General features: G+C 50.2%; 4 protein-coding genes across 6 annotated transcripts; 3 read left to right on the top strand and 1 right to left on the bottom strand.

The window, feature by feature from the left end:
- Nucleotides 1-232: 232 nt before the first annotated feature.
- Nucleotides 233-6763, top strand: TM4SF5 (transmembrane 4 L six family member 5; the record flags this gene model as incomplete). The annotated part of the gene is made up of 5 exons (XM_081109747.1): nt 233-409; nt 5638-5718; nt 6070-6206; nt 6411-6591; nt 6669-6763. 5 exons carry the CDS (start codon nt 233-235, stop codon nt 6681-6683), a joined length of 591 nt encoding a protein of 196 aa, XP_080965873.1. The 3' UTR covers nt 6684-6763.
- A 1621-nt stretch (nt 6764-8384) lies between these two features.
- VMO1 (vitelline membrane outer layer 1 homolog) lies at nt 8385-12687 on the bottom strand. 2 transcript variants are annotated; one of them, XM_081109282.1, is made up of 5 exons: nt 12548-12687; nt 12218-12407; nt 9693-9882; nt 9026-9123; nt 8385-8752 (listed from the first exon to the last, which is right to left on the bottom strand). In XM_081109282.1, the coding sequence occupies exons 3-5, from the start codon at nt 9870-9872 to the stop codon at nt 8455-8457; spliced, it is 576 nt and encodes a 191-aa protein (XP_080965408.1). In that variant the 5' UTR covers nt 9873-9882; nt 12218-12407; nt 12548-12687; the 3' UTR covers nt 8385-8454. The 2 variants fall into 2 exon arrangements, with proteins under 2 accessions (XP_080965408.1, XP_080965409.1); XM_081109283.1 differs by lacking the exons at nt 12218-12407; nt 12548-12687 and having other exon boundaries at nt 9693-12137.
- Nucleotides 11771-13055, top strand: GLTPD2 (glycolipid transfer protein domain containing 2; the record flags this gene model as incomplete). Its single annotated transcript, XM_081109284.1, has 3 exons — nt 11771-12049; nt 12267-12433; nt 12518-13055. 3 exons carry the CDS (start codon nt 11771-11773, stop codon nt 13053-13055), a joined length of 984 nt encoding a protein of 327 aa, XP_080965410.1.
- A 4995-nt stretch (nt 13056-18050) lies between these two features.
- On the top strand, nt 18051-20004 carry PSMB6 (proteasome 20S subunit beta 6). Of its 2 annotated transcripts, none has more exons than XM_081108879.1 (6): nt 18051-18192; nt 18585-18652; nt 18970-19101; nt 19203-19332; nt 19523-19667; nt 19789-20004. In XM_081108879.1, the coding sequence occupies exons 1-6, from the start codon at nt 18094-18096 to the stop codon at nt 19929-19931; spliced, it is 717 nt and encodes a 238-aa protein (XP_080965005.1). In that variant the 5' UTR covers nt 18051-18093; the 3' UTR covers nt 19932-20004. The 2 variants fall into 2 exon arrangements, with proteins under 2 accessions (XP_080965005.1, XP_080965006.1); XM_081108880.1 differs by having other exon boundaries at nt 18065-18192; nt 19769-19974.
- Nucleotides 20005-20654: the final 650 nt, after the last annotated feature.

The following is a 20654-nucleotide window of genomic DNA, read 5'->3' as shown; positions in this document are numbered from 1 at the left end:
CCACCGTCTCCACCACATCCTCTCCCCTTCACCTCACGGACAGCAGTCCCCCCACCCCCCACCCCTACCTCCTCTTTGCCTGTGTCTCCTGCTTCTCCCCCTTATCATTGATCTGGCCTGTCTAGTTTCTGCCACACCTCTTTCCTGACCTTTGCTCCTTGCTCCAGGCTTGTTTTCCTCCCCGCTGGCCTCCGGGCTCACTTTCACCCACAGCCTGTCCAGCCACCTCACCATGTGCACGGGACAGTGTGCCCGCTTCGTGGGGCTCTCCCTCATCACCCTCTCCCTTGTCTGCATCGTGGCGAACGCCCTCCTGCTGGTGCCTAATGGGGAGACCACTTGGACCAAGACGAACAGACTCAGCTTGCAAGTCTGGTTAATGGCTGGCTTCTTCGGCGGGGGCCTGATGGTGAGAAGGCTAGTGAGGCAGGGGGCTGGGTGTCCCTCTCGCAGCGGTTCTCAACCTGTGGGTCGCGAACAATGAAAATACATCCTGCATATCAGATATTTACATGACGATTCATTACAGTTATGAAGTAGCAACGAAAATAATTTTATGGTTGGGGGTCACCACAACATGAGGAACTGTATTACAGGGTCGCGGCATTGGGAAGGTTGAGAACCACTGCAAGGGGTTCTGAACAGGAGGGAGAGGGAGAGAGGGAAAAGGGCGGCTGCCTGGGAAGGGGTGGCAGTGGGACAGTGAGACCTGGAGCACTCTGAATCTGGTCCCAAACACTGGGCACTGGGGAGAGGTGCTGGAGGAGCCCCAAGGCGCTGAGCTGAATGTCTGAGGGGAACAGGAAGGAAGGGAGCCTCACTGCTCTAAGCAGCTTCCCTTCTGGGAAGGGACTATGTCCTACCTGCCCCTCCTCATCCCACCACTGAGCAGATGTTTGCAGCCACAAGGGCTGAGGCTGAAGGAGCAGCTGGTTGTGTGGGAGGTTATCAGGGCAAGATAATAATGGGTGTGTGTGTTGGGGGGGGGGGTGCTTTGATAAAGTCTGGAGCCAGGAAGCTGTGTCACAGATTAGTCATTCTATTTCTCATCTTGGTGTCACCTTCCCCAGTCTCCATGTCTCTTCACTCTCAGCCCACATTTCTTTTTTTTTTTTTTTTATGGGAATTTCTTTTTTTATTTTTTTCTGTTCATCAGTTTATTTATTCACTTGATTTTTAGAGTCACTTGTTGATAGATGTGTATTTGTTGTTCATAGTTTGTATCTTTACCATTTTCTTCTTCTTCCTCTTCTTAAAGGATACCTTTTAGCATTTCATATAATACTGGTTTAGTGGTGATGAACTCCTTTAGCTTTTTCTTATCTGTGAAGCTCTTTATCTGACCTTCAATTCTGAATGATAGCTTTGCTGGATAGCTTTGCTGGATAAAGTAATCTTGGTTGTAGGTTCTTGGCATTCACCACTTTGAATATTTCTTGCCACTCCCTTCTGGCCTGCAAAGTTTCTGTTGAGAAATCAGCTGACAGTCATATGGGTACTCCCTTGTAGGTAATTGACTTTCTTTCTCTTGCTGCTTTTAAGGTTCTCTCTTTGTCTTTTGCTCTTGGCATTTTAATTATGATGTGTCTTGGTGTGGTCCTCTTTGGATTCCTTTTGTTTGGGGTTCTCTGCGCTTCCTGGACCTGTAAGTCTATTTCTTTCACCAGGTAGGGGAAGTTTTCTGTCATTATTTCTTCAAATAGGTTTTCAATATCTTGCTCTCTCTCTCTTCTTCTGGCACCCCTATAATTTGGATATTGGTACACTTGAAGCTGTCCCAGAGGCTCCTTACACTATCTTCATATTTTTGGATTCTTTTTTCATTTTGCTTTTCCGGTTGGGTGTTTTCTGCTTCTTTGTATTTCAAATCTTTGCCTTGATTCTTGCGATCCTCTAGTCTGCTGTTGGAACTCTGTATAATATTCTTTATTTCAGTCAGTGTACGTTTAATTTCTAGTTGGTCCTTTATCACAACCTCGAGGGTCTGATTAGATTTCTTGAGGGTCTCATTAAGTTTATCGGCGGTTTCTAGAAAATTCTTGAAAAACCTTAAAATTGTGGTTTTGAACTCTATATCCAGTAGTTTGCTTTCCTCCATTTCTGTCATTTGTGTCCTGTTTCTTTGTCTCCGCATTTTTTTATGCTTCACTGTGTCGATAGAGTGGCTTTCTGTACTAGGTGTCCTATAGGGCCCAGTGGCTTAGCCTCCCCAATTACCTGAGGTAGACACTCTTGGTGCACCCCCTTGTGGGCTTTGTGCACAGTCTTGTTGTAGTTAAGTCTTGATTGTTGTAGGTAACACTGGGAGGGATTGACCTCCAGGCCAATTGGCTGTGAGAATCAGCTGTGTCTGCAGTGGGAGAACTTCTGTGCTGGAGACACCCCTCTGGGGCAAGACTTGCTTCAATGGGGCTTTGGTGCTCACTGAGTCTGCCCCCTGGGTGTGTCCTTTATGAATCTGAGGAGCTGCAATCTGGATGGTCCCACTCTGACCACCAGGCACACTGGCTCCTGGATCTCTAAGGAGGTGCTAATCTAGCCTCTGCCTGAAGCTATCCAGCAGGAGCTCAGCTGTGAAGCAATGCAAGTTGCCCTGGGGCCTGGGGCCAGCTGCAGTTTGTTAGGTAATTATCAGATTGCAAAGGGCCAGGCCTTTCATATGCAAAAGCCTCCATAGCTTGGGCAGGGCAGGGTCCCAGGGGATCAACAGGGGGGAACGAGCAGTTATGGCTGCTCTCAGTCCTGCCCTCAGAGGCCCTGCTTCTCAGTGTCCCGGCAATCACTGCAAGCACCGCCGAGAGAAAGCTGCCCTCGAGTTCCGACCGATGCCAGACAGTCCAGTTTCTCCCATATGAGTCTGGGTCCTCAGAGACTCACCCAGAACTGGAGCTCAGAGCTTGAGACTCCCTCCCAATTGAAAAAGACAACCATGTCCTCAGCCACCAACCCTCTCCGCATGCGCCTCTGTACCTCTGTATTTTACTTCCGCACCGCACCTCCTCTGAGTCTCGGTATGCTTTTCTCTTTCCTTCTAGTTGTAGAATTTCCACTCAGCCAGCCTTCCTATGGTTCTGGATGATGTCCGTTCATCTTTTAGTTGTATTTTTGAAGTGGTTGTGCAAGGCAGCAATCTCCAATGTTTACCTATGCCGCCATCTTGGTTTCTCCTTCTTTTCTATTTTTTAATATATTTTATTGATTTTTTTTTTTAACAGAGAGGAAGGGAGAGGGATAGAGAGTTAGAAACATTGATGAGAGAGAAACATCGATCAGCTGCCTCCTGCACACCCCCTACTGGGGATGTGCCCACAACCAAGGTACATGCCCTTGACCGGAATCGAACCTGGGACCCTTCAGTCCTCAGGCTGACGCTCTATCCACTGAGCCAAGCCAGTTAGGGCCTCACCCCACATTTCTGAATGCCCCCTCTGTGCTCAGAGCTAAGGATAAACTCAAACCTAGGTCAGGGTGATGAAGAAGGTGCCCCCACATCTTCCTGGAGACTGGAATCGGTCAGGAAAAGGGGGAGACTGGGAGATACAGATTCCCTGGACTTCCTACCTCCCATCCTGCAGCTCCCTCCCCATTTAGAGAAACTTTGGAATGTCAAGCTAGTTTAATATCTTCATGGGATGAAGACAAAACACCTACCCAGCACAGTTCCACACTTCTCAGGATAGTTGACTGATAAAATTTTCTGGGAGACATCTCCCCTTTATCTCTTTCATAGGTCCACCTCTTCTGCTGTATCCACCAATCTCCTCTTAACCTCTGGGGTCTTTGTTCCTACTCCCCATCCCACATGGATTCATGGCTATTGGACTCTACTCCATCCTTCTGACTTCAACTCTCCCTGAGATGTCACACTCCTCCCAGACCTACACCCTCACTCAGGATCACATCATGCTCTTCTCTAGCTTAAACCATCCCAACCTCCCCACAATCTAACCAGCCTGCTTCAGGGGAGATCCCTGAGGATACCCTCTCAACGTGAATTTTTACAAAGTGAACATACCCACATACTCAGCACTCAAAATACAGGTCATTACCAGAATCCCAGGTGTGCCTCCCACCAGACACTACCTGTCACTGACAAGAGTCCCAACTATCTTGGCTTCTATCCCATAGATTGGTTTTGCCTAATTGGCACTTTATATAAATGGACTCATACAGTGTGGCCACCGGTGTCTGGCTTCTTGAGCTCAACATTATGTGTGTGAGGTTCATCCATATTATTGCATGTGTTTGTAGTTTATTATTCCTTATGCATTCCATTGTGTGAATATACCACAATTTATTTAAGCATTCGACTGTTGATGGACATTTGGATAGTTTCCAAATTGGTTTTATTACAAATAAGGCTACCATAAAGATACCTGAAAATGTCTTTAGGTGAATAAATGTTTGCATTTCTATTGGCTGTGTACCTAGAAGTAAAACTGCTGGTTCTTAAGTGTGCAAATATTCAGTGCAACTAGATATTATCGAAGTTTTCTGAAGCTCTTATACTAAGTCCATGTCCATTAGCAAAGTATTAGAGTTCTAGTTGCTCCATACCCTATTGGGCTTAAGAAGATCCCTGTGGCCCTGGCTGGTGTGGCTCAATTGGTTGGGTGTCCTCCAGTGCATCAGGAGGTTGACGGTTCAATTTCCCCATCAAGGGCATATGCCTGGGTTTTGGGCTCGATCTCCACTAGGGGCCATGCAGGAGGCAGCCAATCGATGTTGCATTTTCAGATCCATGTTTCTCTCTCTCCCTTTCCTTTCTGCACACTCCACTCTCTAAAAAAATTTTTTTAAATCAGTAAACTATTATTTTTTTTATTTTTAAATAAACTATTCTTTTAAAGAAAATCCCTCGTGCAGCTATGTGGAGAATGGAGAGTGGGAAGTCAATAGTGGATGCAGAAAGATCAGATGGAGGGATGAAGGTCACTGCAGTTGCCCAGGAGAGATGATAGTGGCTTGAACTAGGCCAGAGGCCATGAGATGGAGAAAAGTAAGCAGATTAGAGCTATACACTCAATGTTTCCTCCTGTGTTTACAATTACTCATCTCTTTTCATTAAGATGAGTAGATAGAGAGACAGGGAAACTCAGATAACAAAAGAAACACTTTGACTGAAAAAGTAAGAATATCAAATAGATAGGTCATTCCAAATTGGTAAACCCAAAAGGCAATTCTAGGTGTCTGGATCCAGGAGCTTCCCAGTAAGTGACCTAACCAGAGAGGCTAAGCCAGAGGGTCAAAACTGACCCTAGAGCCCTGGCCAGTGTTTCTCAGTGGTTAGAGATGAACCAATTCCTGGAGTGTGCAGTGCATTGGGGTTAGCATTAAACTCAGGCCTCCTAACTGCCATTCAATTGGGCACTGAACATGTCTCAAGATTTATTGAGACTATATTATTAGGCTCTACCCTCCTGGAGGCTACAATCTGGACAGAAATAAGTAGTCACATAAATTATGATAAATTAGAATGGAACCTGAGAGTGCTCCGGGAGAAGTACAGATAAGGCCTTCCTACAGTCCAAAGGGCTGAGGACATCACAGGCAGGTTCCAGGAGGAGGTTAGCACCGATGAGCTAAGGCCTGGAGGATCAGGAGGGACTGGCTGTCACACGCACTTTTGTTCCATAGGTGCTGTGTCCGGGAATTGCAGCCGTCCGGGCAGGGGGCAAGGGCTGTTGCGGTGCAGGCTGCTGTGGGAATCGCTGCAGGGTAAGATCCAAATTCAGAGGGGATCCAGGATCGGTCTTTGAACCGTTCTCGGTCTCGGAAGAACCAACCTAAAGCCACGCCCCCTCTTCCTAGCAACACCAGCTGCTCTGCAGTCTCAGGATCCACCTCTCCCCCGCCCGACCCCTACCCCTACCCCTACCCCATTACCCCCTCCCAATCTTAGGCCTCAATGGGCCTGATTAGAGGGGACTACAACCCCCATGAACCTCTGCAGCCGCTGGCGCTTAGGGTTAACCTAACTCCTAGCAATGGGGTTTGAAGGAAAATGTATAGGGGGAGGGGTAGGAGCTAGGCGGGGCCGACTCACCTTCACTTCCTCTCCACGTCCAGATGCTGCGCTCGATCTTCTGCTCCGCGTTAGGGATGATTGGAGCCATCTATTGCGTCTCAGTATCCGGGACCGGGCTCCGAGATGGACCCATATGTTTTAAGGACAACTCTTGGGACTCCCATTTCAAAAACACCGAGTAAGGCTTAGCCGGTTTTCGCGCCCTCACTACCCCATTCTGTGCCTCTCCCCACGTGGGCCGGACCTGCCTTCGAGAGCGCTTCCCCCACGTGGGCCTCAGGCGCCCTCTGCAAGCCCCCCGTGGCGCGTGCTCAGGACGGGGAACCGGGAGGGGGCCTCCGCGGCGACCTCCGTCTCTCACGCGACCTTTTCGGATCCACAGAGGCTCTTACTTGCTCAACCGCACCCTGTGGGATCTGTGCGAGGAGCCGCCTAATGTGGTCACCTGGCACGTGACGCTCTTCTCGCTGCTGCTGGCCGCCTCGTGCCTGGAGCTGGTGCTGTGCGGGGTGCAGGTGGTGAACGCGGCCATGGGTGTCCTCTGCGGCGACTGCAGGAAGAAGGTGGGACCGCGCGCCCAGGAGCTTTGGAGGGAACCTGCTTGCTCCCTGGCTGCGTTCTCACGGTCTCTTTTCCGCAGGGCGCCCCTGAATGAGGCTCCACTGACCACCCTGCTCGCCGCTGGACGCCCACCCGACCCACCCCCGCCCTGAAATAAACCGTTTTGAGCTCTCTTGCGCATCTCAGATCGTGCCCTATGTGAGGAGTGTCCAAGGCGGGGCTTGTGGCTCCCCTGTGTGGGGCTCCTGCACCCCGCTTATTTTCTTAGCAAATAGTTATTTTTTAAGACTGAGTTTAAATTTTTTATTTATCATTTTTCATTGATTTGAGAGAGGGGGAGGGGAAGAGAAAGAGAAACATGGATGCCAGAGAGGAACATCGATTGGTTGCCTCACCCACGCAACCCAGCCAGGATCCATCTGCAATCTGGGTATGTGCCCCAACCGGGAAGGAACCATCTCTTAGTGCACCCACCAGGCTCCCACCAGCTGAGCCAGGAGGGCCAGGGCAGCAAATAGTTATTGAGCTATTAGTGTGCACCGGAAATACCGAAGTTAACAAGACAGACAAGTTCTGGGCTCTCAACTTAACATTCCAGGATGTGAGGGCGATCTGGCTGCGACATTTGTCACCTCATTGATCACCAGGGTTGATTCGGCTGATCTGGCTGGCTGGGCGGGTGTCCCCCTCCTCCCTCACCAATCCATGTGCGTCCCCCCAGAGGAAAGGACCGGTCTTCTGTAAGGGTATACGAGTAGCTGCGCTCCCCTGCTAGAACCTCCAAACAAGCTCTCAATTTAACATTCCAGGGTGGAAAATGGGCAGTTTTTAAAAGATCAGCTGATGATAAGCACTTTTACAAAGCTCGTTGAGACCTGGCCAGTGTGGCTCAGTTGGTTGGAACGTAGTCCTGTACACCCAAAGGTTGCCTGCTCTTTGGATTCTGGGTCAGGGCACATACCTAGGTTACAGGCTCAATCCTGGTGGGGACTCATACTAGAGGCAGGTAACCAACTCTCTCTCTCTCTCTCCCTCTCCCCTACCATTTCAAAGAGACCGAGTAAGGCTTAGCCGGTATTTTCACCTTCACTACCCCATTCTGTGCCTCTCCCCATGTAGGTCAGACCTGCCTTCGAGAGTGCTACGTCCACATGGGCCTAATGAGCCCTTTGCAAGTCCCCCTTGGCACATGCTCAGGACGGGGAACCCTTTCTCTAAAATCAGTAAAACATATCCTCAGGTGAAGATTAAAAAATAACAACACGTTGATAATGGGATAGATATAAACTCTGAGGAAGTGAAATTAGAGCTGAAGTCTGCTTGTGAGCTAACCACCTGGGTGCTGAGGGATTCCAGGCAGAGAGAACATCAAGGGCAAAGATCCAAAATGGGAATCAGTATACAGAAAAGCCACCCTTGGAGTTGTGTAGAGGGGAGGGGTGGGGAGGGGACAACTATGGAAAAGACACGTTAACCAATTAAGCTCTAGAAAATGAAGCCTGAAGGTGTGGTAACATGTCGCCTCCTAATTTGGTAGAAGTTTCTTAATCTGAGGTCACTGGTGGCTCAGAAAATAAATAACCTGGGCATTTAATGGGCATGATGTGTATGCAGACGCCCTCAGAGAGCCAGGGACTTTCTTCACTTGTATGCAAATGGAAGTGACTACAGGTCCGTAACTTTGGGTAGCCTGCCATGGACTCCTGAGCCAAACCTGAATTTCAGCCTGGCCCAGTGCTAGGCTAGGAGACAGGGAGATGCAGTTTGCTATGCCTGAAACAAATGACACCAAAGCCATGACGGGGAAGCTTTAATACGGGAGGTGGGACAGCCGGAGGTGGGGCCGGGAGCCCACCGCAAAGGGATCAGCTGCTGCAGCAGAAAAAACGCACGTCGTTCATCGCGGTGTCGTCAGGGAGGCCTCTAGGCCGCCGGATCTTGGTCTGCAAACCACATATGCCTTTAGGACACGGCTCGCTCCAGCTTCCAAAGTCTCCCCAGGCCAGGCCAGGCCCCTCCAGCTCCTTGCCGTCGGAGCAGCGGAAGCGCACGTTGTTGGCGGCCGTGTTGTCCCCAAGGGTCTTGGGTGCCTCCACTCGGAGTGAGAAAGCCACGAGGAAGCTGCCATGGGGACACCACAGCGGCTCGCTCCATGCGCCCCACCTGCGAGGGAAGGGAAGACTCATGGCTGTGGGGCGCCCCCGACTCACCTCCAGCCCGACCCAGGCCTGGGGACTTCCCAAGCCAGGGGCTCCTTGGCCTCAAGGGTCGGGTCTAATCACCTGACATCCAGCACGGTGCGCAGGGGTGGTCTACAACCTACTCCCCAGGTCTAAGGTGTGGCAGCGTTGGAGTAACCTGCCGGCTGGGAGGGGGTGGTGTAACAGGATAAGGCGCATACCCCACCCTAGGGGATCATTGGCCCCTGCCCCTCACCTTCCGGACTCGGACTCCACTTTGTGCCCACGGGAGCAGTGCAGCCGAATCCCGTTCATTGCCGTGTCGTCTCCAGGAATGCCTTGCGGGGGCTCCACCTGGCGCCGAGAGGAGGGGGAAAGATGAGTCAGACTACCAGTGACTATTTTATTTTTTTTACAAATTAGCGTTGAATGCATTCTTTTTAATTTTTATTACTAGAATTGGTTGGTATCTTTTATTTAAAAAAACATATTTTTATTGATTTCAGAGAGGGAGGGGGAGAGAGAGAGACAAACATCAATGATGAAAGAGAGCCTTAGCCAGTTTGGCTCAGTGGATAGAGCGTCAGCCTGGGGACTGAAGGATCCCAGGTTCGATTCTGGTCAAGGGCACATGCCTGGGTTTCGGGCTTGATCCCCAGTGGGTGGTGTGCAGGAGGCAGCCGATCAATGATTCTCTCTCATCATTGATGTTTCTATCTCTCTCTACCTCTTCCTTCCTCTCTGAAATCAATAAATATATATTTTTTAAATGATGAAAGAGAATTATTGATTGGCTGCCTCCTACACACCCCTCTCGCAACCAGCATGTGCCCTTGCTTGGAATCTAACCTGCACCCTTAAGTCCACAGGCTAAAGTTCTATCCACTGAGCCAAGCCTTTGAGACCTAGATCTGAGCCCTCACCTTGATGGAGAATCCGATGGTGAAAAATCCATCAGGACACATCTCGGGCCAGGCCCAGTCGCCCCAGGGGCCCCCGTTGGTCACCTCGATGACTTGGGTGTAGCTTCTGGAACCAACCGCTCTGGTGTGCCCGAAGCACATTGCCCACAGCAGCAGCAGCTTGGCTCCCACTGGCTCCATTCTGCAGCCTCTGTAAGCCAGGGCCCCTTAAGCAGGTTTATACCACCTCTGTCCCATGAGGGCTCCGATTGCGGAAGGGCCACTCGGATTAAGTGACACCAAAAACTAATCTGCTCCCGGAACCCTGCAGACCTGATCTGCTGCTCAGGGAGAGCTATGCTCCCAGCACCAGAGGAGGAGGGGCATCAGCAGCAGACAAGTTGAAATCACCACCATCGCCTGAACTTTTACTACAGGCTATGTGGTTAGCGTCTTGCAGGCGTGTTCTATTTAACCCTCACAATTTTAGGAGGTGGGAATTAGCCTTCCTATTATGTAGATTAGGGAACTGGGGCTTAGAAATGGCAAGCAACTTGCTTAAGGTCAACGTCAGCCAAGCTGAGAAACACTTCAACACTTGGGAAATGGGAAGCCCAAGGCTAGGGATGGAAGTGAAGGCTCCTGAATCCCACAGGATGGGATGGGATTGGTCAGTAGCAAACTCAGGGACCTCCCAGAGTCAAGGGAGCATCAGAGTGAGAGACAGGGCAAGAATCCATGAACTGTGGGAGCTAGGAAGAGTCTTCGTAGAGATTGGGGTCCTGACTCCTTGAGAATCTGGGGTATTCTCCCTCACCCCAAGAAGAAAATATACACAGAGACAGGGACAATTCTAAGAAGTTTATGGACTGGGGGCTAAGAACAGGAGATACTGTTTCTTTGCATTCTGTATCCTTTCTCTGAAAGTACCCCTTCCATGGCCACTAGGTGGACTCCTAATTTGCAAAAATCAAAACCGCGCCCCCAAAAAGTGCAAATTTGTCATCTGGGGCACTACCCTTATTTGCCTACCCCTAATACACATTTCTTTGTTTATTAACATACTAGACGCCCAGTGCACGAAATTCATGCACTGGCAGGGTCCCTAGTGGCTGCGGAGTTGGGGGGTCTCCCTCCCTTCCCCTGGCTGGCCCTGCCCCTTGGCCGAACTCCCTGTTGAGGGGACAATTTGCACGCTACGCTTTTATTATATAGAATACGTATTTTGCAATAATGTACTTTGGCCCAGGTAATATTCTAAATTCTGTAAGTAGAGTTACAACCAAGAAAAACAAGATTCATCAGAGCTCACATTCCAGTGGGGGAAACAAATTATTAAGTCTCTAATGGACCTTGAGCTCTATGAAGGCTCAGTTTATTTGTCTCCTTGAGGCCTAATCAGGGCTTGGCATGTGGAAGTACTTAATAAAGATTTGTTTGATAAATAATAGAGGAGCCAACCTGGAGTTGGGACAAGGACTGGGCAGGAGCTGGTGAGGGCATGGTGGATCAAGCCTGAAGTATACAATCAGGAGTTGATGTATCTAGATCAAGACAAGGTCCCGTGGGGATACGCTAGAGAATTTAGACTCGGGTGCTCCCTGGATCCCAGGTGCCCTGTGCTTGAACTTTATAGGTAAGATTTATGGAGCAATTGTGGTAAGCTTTTCCATTTACAGTGTTTACACGTACATTATCATTTAATCCTGGCCAAGTACCTATTATTATCCTCAATTTACACTGGAAGGAACTCAAGCCCAGAGTCTGTTATCTTAGGACCCACATCATTGCTCAGTGTGGGAGCTGGTACTGACCCCAGCCTCCCTTCCCGATACCCAGGCTGCCTCTTCCAACAACCTGATCCTATAAGGAAGGGAAATACAGAGACGTGTCATTGCCACCGAACTTCCCAAATCCTCTTAATCTGGTTTCTCACCCCTGAGGTGCTGCCCTCTGGGGCAAAGGACACAGGGTAAGGGGCCTTAGATTAATGATTAACCCTTGCACTTCAGTGCACTGCGGCCTTCTCTTCCTTCTGGGAGGCGGAGGGATAAGGCCTGGGTAGGAGCTGGTGAGGGGTGGTGGTCCCAGCAGCGCCCATGGGGGTCGTGCTGCTTCCACAGGTCTCCAGGCGCTGGCTCCGCCATCCAATTCCTCTTGCCATTTTCGCGCTGCTACTTTTTTATCTCTGTACTCGGAGCCTACGTGAGTGGCCTCTTCCCCCACCTTCTCTGGCAGGAACCCAGGAATCCAGGTCCTGGGGAACTAAGGCCCCTCTTCGAGTCCTCACCGCCCCGCCTTGTCTCTCTCCAGGCGCCCCCTCGGGCTGCGGATCGGGGGCCCAGCCCTGCATTACGGGGGGACCTCCGCCTTCACAGGTATGCTGGGGGCAGGGCTGGGGCCGGGAGCTCCAAGCAGGCCCCTCAACAGGGGGAAGGTGGAGCCAGGCTGACCGACTCCCTGCTGAGGAGCAGAGCGGGTCCTCCTTCCTGTCCCCCCACCCTCGACAGAAGCCGAGAGCACAGCAGGAGGGACACCAGCTAGACCTTAGGGTGGCGAAGGAGGCCTAACAGGCTAGGGGTTCTGCTCCCCCAGATCCGGCAACAGTCGGGATCCCTGGAGGCCCCGGAGCGGGAAGAGCCTCGGTGTCTGGGCCCCGAGGGGAGGCTGGGCCGCTTGGTGAGGCCGTTCCGCGCGAGTCTGAACCTGGACGGGGACGTGGAGCTGTCGCAGTACCTGGCGGGATGGAGGGAGCTCATCAAGTGAGTGGTCTCCCTCCCCCATCCTTCCCCGCCTCCATCGCCCTCTCTCTAACCAGCCCTCTCCTCCCACCACCACACACACAGATTCCTAACTCCCTTCGGCTCCATCTTCACCTTCGCCACCAGCGAAGCCTTCACCAAAGTGACAGCCCTCGAGGCTCGGGTGCACGGCCCGGAGGCCGCGCACTACACCTCGCTGGCGACCATGGCCGCGTGGGAGCGGCGGGCGGGACTGCTGGAGAGGCCTGGGGTGGCCCCCCCGGACTCGGCCAAGGCCTCGGGCTCACGGACGACGCTCCTGCTGCACCGGGCGCTACGCTGGTCCCAGCTCTGCCTGCAGCGGGTGGCCGCCGGGGCGCACCGAGGCCCGAGCGCCGGCGAGCAGTGCAGCGACGCCTACAGCACCGTCCTGGGCCCGCACCACCCCTGGCTGGTTCGGCAGGCCGCCCGCCTCGCGTTCCTCTCCTTCCCGGGTCGCGTCCGCCTGCTGGACCTGGCCTGTCCGCGGACCGGAGAGGCGGAGGCGCGGGCCGCGTTGGCTCGCGCGGCGCGCACCCTGGAGGAAGTCTACAACCGGACGCAGGGTTTGCTGGCCGAGCGCGGCCTGCTCCAGCTGGCCTAGGGGACCCACCGGGAAGGGAGCGCCCCGGGGCGGGACCCGCGCAGCTCTGGGCTCAGGGTCCAGGCCCCCGGAGCCCGGCTACCGGGGGGCGGGGCGCCGGATATCCCGCCTCTTCGGTGACGTCATTCCCTGCAGGCGCGCCCCGGGTAGGGTGGGATTTTTTTTTTTATCTCCTCCCTCTACCCGAAGTCCCGGGAAGAAGGGAGAAGCTAGAGGGAATAAAGGGTATTTTTTGGTAGCCGTCGATTTAGGGCGTTTTTTTGTGTGAGGCCAGCGGGCACTTTAAGGGGAAACAGAAAACAGTGGGTGTGGGAAGATGTGTCATCCCTGTTCCCGGCAGCGGAGAGGCTCACGCTCCCCGTGGCTCTCAGCCACGCCTATGGCTGCCCTTGGCCAACCACAGGCCAAGCCTCCAGCCCGGACCTGCCTCCTGAGCTACCTCCGCAGACCCCGCAAAGGCAACAGGTCCGGCTGGGATCCAATCGCCTCCTCCCAGTACTGCGCCTCTTGTGTTCCTTGTCTCTGTGAATAACTGGCACCCTTTTCTGTCAACCACCCAAGCCTAAAACCCGTGCATTATGCCTCACACCAGAGAGGCATTTAATCTTTACTAAATGACTTTGGCTGCTCCCACAACGAGAGTGGACATGAAAGAGCTCAGCATTTCATACACTGATAACCCCCAAATTACAACTCCAACCCAGTTTGCCCTGGATTCCAGAATCCTATCGACACACCTCCTCATTCGACATCTCCATTTGGATTTCAACTAGACATAGCAAAGTTAAATGCCTAAAACTATGCTTCTAATTCCCTCTCCTCCAAAGTACCCTCTTTATAGCCTTTGCTATCTCAGTAAGTGACAATTCCATTCTTCCAGGTCCTTAGACCAAAAACCTTGTAGTCATCCTGACTCTTCTGTTTCTCGTTCGTTGTACCCACATTCAATTTGTCAGAACCTGACTACTTCCCACTATCTCCACTGCTACCACACTTGTAAAGTCAATTTTATTACCTATATTGTTGCAATAGTCTAATTGTCTCTCTGTTCCATACTTTACGTCCCTATAATGTATGTTCAGTAGAGCAGCCAAAATGATTATTTAAAATGTAGTTCACATCATGTCACTTCCCTGGTCAAAACCTTCCAATGGCTTCCTATTACATTCCGATTTTTAAAATTAATTTAGCCTTAGTTTGTTTGACTCAGTGGATACAGTGTCAGCCTGCGGACTGAAGGGTCCCAGATTGATTCAGGTCAAGAGCACATGCCCAGGTTGCCTGCTCGACCTCCAGTAGAGGGCGTGCAAGAGGCAGCTGATCAATGAATGATTCTCATTATTGATGTTTCTTTCTCTCCCTCTCCCTTCCTCTCTGAAATCAATAAAAATATTTTTTTTAAAAAATTAATCAGGACATTTTCTGTATCATATTTTCAGTTAAGAATGTTGAAAAGCTTTGTAAAGATCCTACTGATCTGACTCTGCATTAGCCAAATTGACCTCCTCAATATTCACTGGACATGTCAGATTTGATCTTGCCTCAGAACCTTTGCACTTTCTCTCTCCTCTGTCCATACCGTTTTTCCCCCAAATAGACAAATGTCTTCCCTCCTTACTTCCTTCTGGTCTTTATTCAAATGTCTCCTCAGTGAGATCTTTCCTGATTATTCTAAAATGTCAACACACACACACACACACACACACACACACACTTCCTAACTTCCTTCCTTGCTTTATTTTTCTTCTTATTCAATTCACTCTCTAACATACTGTATATTGGAATTCTTTATTTTTTGTTGTCTCCCCCAACATATATATAAGCTCCATGGTGAGAGACCAGTCGGGAGCCAAAAACCAGGATTATAGGCTTTATTAAGGGAAAGAGACCTGCCGGGCTGTCTCGCAATGGGAGAACAGCAGCACGTGCAGAGGTGAGCATGCCTTTTGAGGGAAGGAATGGGGGCTTAGTGTACTCGGCGTGCGCTGATTGGTGGCTTAATGTATGGTCCATATAGGAACAAGGGCTTAGGGCAGTGATGGCGAACCTATGACACCTCTGACAGGCGAACTCATTTTTTTGGTTGATTTTTCTTTGTTAAATGGCATTTAAATATATAAAATAAATATCAAAAATATAAGTCTTTGCCAAAACCGGTTTGGCTCAGTGGATAGAGCGTCGGCCTGCGGACTGAAAGGTCCCAGGTTCGATTCCAGTCAAGGGCATGTACCTGGGTTGCGGGCACATCCCCAGTGGGAGATGTGCAGGAGGCAGCTGATCGATGTTTCTCTCTCATCGATGTTTCTAACTCTCTATCTCTCTCCCTTCCTCTCTGTAAAAATCAATAAAATATATTTAAAAAAACAAAAAACAAATACAGATCAACAAACATCCAAAAAAAAAAAGTAAATAGAAACTCTGACTAGTCCTATAATGAAGAGATTGAGTTAGTAATAAAAACTTCCCACAAAGAAAAGCCCAGCACCAGACATTTTCACTGATAAACTCTACTGAATGTTTTAAAAAAAAAAATTAATGGCAATCCTTCTCAAACTCTTACAAAAATAGAAGAGGAGGGAAATCTTCCCTACTTATTCTAAGAGGCCTATATTACCCTGATGCCAAAGATATATATAAAAAAGCAATTACAGATCAATATATTGATATATTGTATAAGTAGAGATGTAAAAAATTTTCAACAAAATACTAGCAAACAATATATAAAAAGTATAAGCCCTGGCCAATGTTGTTCAGTGGTTAGAGCACTGGCCCATGCACTGATGGGTCATGGGTTTGATTCCCAGTCAAGGGCACGTACCTGGGTTGCAAGTTTGTGCGATCCCTGCCCTGGTTGGGGTGCTGTGGGAGGTAAGCAATCTGTGTGTCTCTTTCACATCAATGCTTCTCTCTCTCTCCCCCTCCTACTCTCTCCATCTACCTCCCTCCTCCCCTCTCTCCCTCCTTCCCATTCTCTAAAAATCAATGGAAAAAATATCCTCAGGTGAGGATTAACAAAAAAAGTATTACACCCATGGTCAAATGATTTTCAAAGGTGTCAAGACCATTCAAAGGGGACAGAATAGTCTTTTCAACAAATGGTGCTGGAACAAATGAATATCCATGTACAAAAGAATGAATATTGGATCTTAGCCGGTTTGGCTCAATGGATAGAACATCGGCCTGCAGACTGAAGGGTCCCAGTTTCGATTCTGGTCAAGGGTACATGCCCATGTTGCATTGCGGGGCTCCATCCCAGTTGGGGGCGTGTAGGAGGCAGTGGATCAATGATTATCTCTCATCATTGATGTTTCTATCTCTCTCTCCCTCTCCCTTCCTCTTTGAAATCAATGTTTTATATATATATATATATATATAGCCCCTACACATTAAATACAAAAATTAACTCAAAATTAATCATAGGCCTAAAAATATAAGAATTAAAATTATAACACTGTTAGGTGAAAACATAGTGGTAAATCTTTGTAGCCTTGGGTTAGGCAACAGTTTCTCAGATATCAAAAGCATAAGCAACTAAAGGAAAAACACAAAATTGGACTTCACCAAAACTTAAAATTTTGTGCTTCAAATGATACCAATGAAGAAAGTGAAAAGATAATCCATAGAACGGGAGGAAATATTTGCAGATCATGTATCTGATACAGGTCTAGTATCTACAATACCAAAAACACTCTTACAAACTCAACAAAAGATAACCCAATTTTAAAATGGGCAAAGGACTTCTTCAATAGACATTCCTCCAAAGAAGATAAACAAACGGACAATTAGCATATGAAAATAGGCTCACCATCACTAATCATTAGGGAAGTACAAAAACAACAACAACAACCCACAAGATACCAATTCACACCATCTAGGATGGCTAAAGTAAAAACACGCAACAACAATCAGTGACGATGTACAGAAACTGGAATCCTGTTATGTGGCTGGTAGGGATGTCAAATGGGACAGCTATTGTGAAAAACAGTTGTCCATTCCTCAGAATGTTGAACAGTGAGTTTATGACCCAGCAATTCCACGCCTGGCACTGTATATACTACCAGGTATATACATACCTAAGAGAAATGAAGACATAGTGTGCTGTCTGTAAGTCAGAGGCTCAAGTCTGCCTTGAAGACTTTTTTTTTTTTTACTTTTTTGAATATATTTTTATTTATTTCAGAAAGGAAGGGAGAGGGAGGGATAGAGACATCAATGATGAGAGAGAGAATCACTGATTCGCTGCCTCCTGCACTAGGGATCAGGCCTGCAACCTGGGCACGTGCCCTTGGCCCGAATCGAACCTGGGACCCTTCAGTCCACTCTATCCCCAGCCAAACCGGCCAGGGCTCCCTGAGCTTTCTTGTCAGTGTCTGTGAGGCTGTTCAGGATATGATCAAAAGCCCAAAACGCTTTCTGCAAGTACATGACTGTTGTGTGACCTGCACTGCAGTCCAGTGGCACTTGCCCCGTGTCGCTAATGGGCACCTGGAACGTGGTTGGAGCAAGTGAAAACGGAACTTAAAATTACACTTAAGTTCAACCCTATGTGGCAAATGGTTACCACGGGACAGTGCAGGTCCAGTGTCCAGCACGCTGGGACCTGGAAGGGAGCAGGCAATGTCTGAAACTTCTATAACCTTGCTCCGGACGCAGCAGGGCACGGCCTCAAACCGTTCCACAATGTTCTCGCAAGCACGGCAGGAATGCACTTGAAGACTTTTTGATTTGTAACCCCAATCAGCTATATCAGTACTGCACAATCCAATCGGAAGCACAGCCCTTGCCGACTAGGTTGTGGTTTTTTGTTGTTGTTGTTGTTGTTGTTGTTTTGGGGGGGGGGGGTATTTTTGTTTGCTTACTTGCCTGCCACGCTGCCGTCAAGCGTTCACTGTCGCAAAAGAAACGTCCTTCCACATTTCTTTTTCCTTCTGCCGTCAACCGCGGCCCAGCTTCGCTCCCAGAAGGCCTCGGAGCACGACTAAAGGGAGTGACAGAGCGCTTTACGACAGTTGCTTTGTGGCAGCACCAGAGGAGAAAGATGGCGGCCACCTTAGTAGCTAGAGGAGCGGGTCCGGCTCCAGCCTGGGGGCCGGAGGCCATGACCCCCGACTGGGAAAACCGGGAGGTCTCCACAGGGGTGAGGAAGGACTCGGGGTTCAGGAGGTGTGCGCACGTCTGAATGCGATGGGAGGACAGGCCTGGGAGCGTTGGGAGGCCTGGGGGGCGGGGGCGGGAGGTGGTCTGGGATGTGCTGGAGGCCGAGGGCGAGGTGTCCCGAGGGTGCGTGGTGGTAGGACGCGGAAGGCAGGCGGAAGTGTGGAGTTCTGGAAACGTGCGTGACACAGGCTAAGGCTGGGATGAGCCTGTGGGGATTTGAGGGTTGGAATTGTGATATTTTGCGGGTCGTTGAGGCCCCTCTGAGACTTGACAGTGGGTCCCTCGTACTCTAGGGGCTGGGAGGGGGATCATTGCTTGTGCTGGAGAATGCGAACAGGCCCAGTGGACTCACCCCTTTCTCTTCTTTCCCAGACCACTATCATGGCCGTTCAGTTTGACGGGGGCGTGGTTCTGGGCGCCGATTCCCGAACAACCACGGGGTGAGCTCACGACGGACGTGGGAAAGGTCTTCCTGTCTTTCTCTTCCTTCCATGCCTGCCAGCCCATCCTTACCCTCCGCACTCAGCCGCGGGAGGGGGAGGTTTCTCCCCTCCCTGGAGATAAGGATTTGTTCCAGCTTCTGCCGCTCACCCGTAGGTGAAATTCTTGCAGAAGTCTGTCCTCCAGACTGCTTCAGTTTGGATGAGAACAGGAAGTAGAGGACGCCCTATTCCTGAGGCCAGAGGGAGTAGACAATGATGGGATGGAGGTGGGAGACAAGTGGGGTCCTTTCCCTCACGATCCTGTCATTCTGCAGGTCCTACATCGCCAACCGGGTGACTGACAAGCTAACCCCTATTCACGATCGTATCTTCTGCTGCCGCTCAGGCTCTGCAGCTGATACCCAGGCTGTAGCTGATGCTGTTACCTATCAGCTTGGTTTCCACAGGTGCTTGTGGGCTGGGAAGAAACAAGTATGTGAAGGGAGCTGGGATGGTCTGACTTCTAGGTCCTGATCATGCCTTCCCTGTGACTCCCCTCGTCTTCTAGCATTGAGCTGAACGAGCCGCCTCTGGTCCACACTGCAGCCAGCCTCTTCAAGGAAATGTGTTACCGATACCGCGAAGACCTGATGGCAGGAATCATCGTCGCAGGCTGGGACTCCCAAGAAGGAGGGCAGGTCAGATACTCCCCACCCCGGGAGTCTTGGGGCCATGCCTTTGATCTTCTCCCCACCCCAGCCATTTTCTGTTTGCAGCCTCTACCTCACTATTAACTCTTCCCAGATCAGTCCCACAATGGACAGGTGAATGGACATGTGTTGTGAGGAGGGTACAACTGATGACTCTCTTCCTCCCTCCACCTGGCAGGTGTACTCGGTGCCCATGGGGGGGATGATGGTAAGACAGTCCTTTGCCATTGGAGGCTCTGGAAGCTCCTATATTTATGGCTATGTCGATGCTACCTACCGGGAAGGTATGACCAAGGAAGAGTGTCTACAATTCACTGCTAACGGTGAGAACGGGTTTCTGGGCCTGTGAGCTTCAACCCCCATACCCACGCCAGTCCAATTTTCATCATTCCTTGCAGTGATGCCAGCAGCCAACTCTGACCCCCAACTTTTTTTTATCCACAGCTCTCGCTTTGGCCATGGAGAGGGATGGCTCCAGTGGAGGGGTGATCCGTCTGGCATCCATATCAGAATCAGGGGTAGAGCGGCAGGTACTCTTGGGAGACCAGATTCCCAAATTCTCCATTGCCACTTTACCGCCTCCCTGAACCCTGGGATTCTAGGGTACAGTAAGAGACATCCCATACTGACCCAAAATTCAATAAAATTTTTTAAAGAGTCGGTGTGCTTTGGGGTTCTTTTTTTTTTTTTTTTTTTTTTTTTTACTTCAAGCCTGAACTTGTCTGGACCACTACAGTTTGTACAGGCCACTGTTCTGAGCTCTGGGGGCATTAGAGAGGAGCCTTTACAGGGGTGGTTTTCAGACTCTTCAGGCCACCTTCCCCCACATTTCCTTTCTTCTACTAGATCCAGGTCCTTGTGACACCAGACTGTAGTTTATGCGGAACCACCAACAAATGATCCTATACCGACCCCTGTTCAAGCCCGAGGTAGAACCCCGTATTCTGACTGAGACTAAGGTCTCCTCCCCTTAGCCTGCCTCCTGCCTGTCATCATGGGAGGCTACTGGCTCTAAAGCCAGAAGGACTCCAGATCTCCTCTGACTCAGGCTCATGGTCTCCTCTCTCCAAACTCACCTCTGTCACCTCATCTTGTCAGGAGCAGCAGTGTGACTTCCTTGGCTTTTGGGAGAAAGGTGTTTGCAATTGGAGCTTCAGATGGACATTGGGTGGGAGAGGGCAGCCACAGAGAGTGCGGTAGCCCAGTTCTAGAAGCCACCGTTCCCATGGGGAGTATAGTGATATGTTGGCCTTCAGCCCCTTAGATGGGAGGCAGAGAGTGGATTCTGGCCCCTCCGTGGCTGTCTCCAC

The sequence above is a fragment of the Myotis nattereri genome, assembly GCF_964212035.1.
Source record: "Myotis nattereri genome assembly, chromosome: 16".
NCBI lineage: Eukaryota > Metazoa > Chordata > Mammalia > Chiroptera > Vespertilionidae > Myotis > Myotis nattereri.
This window is presented reverse-complemented; position numbering and strand designations above follow the sequence as displayed.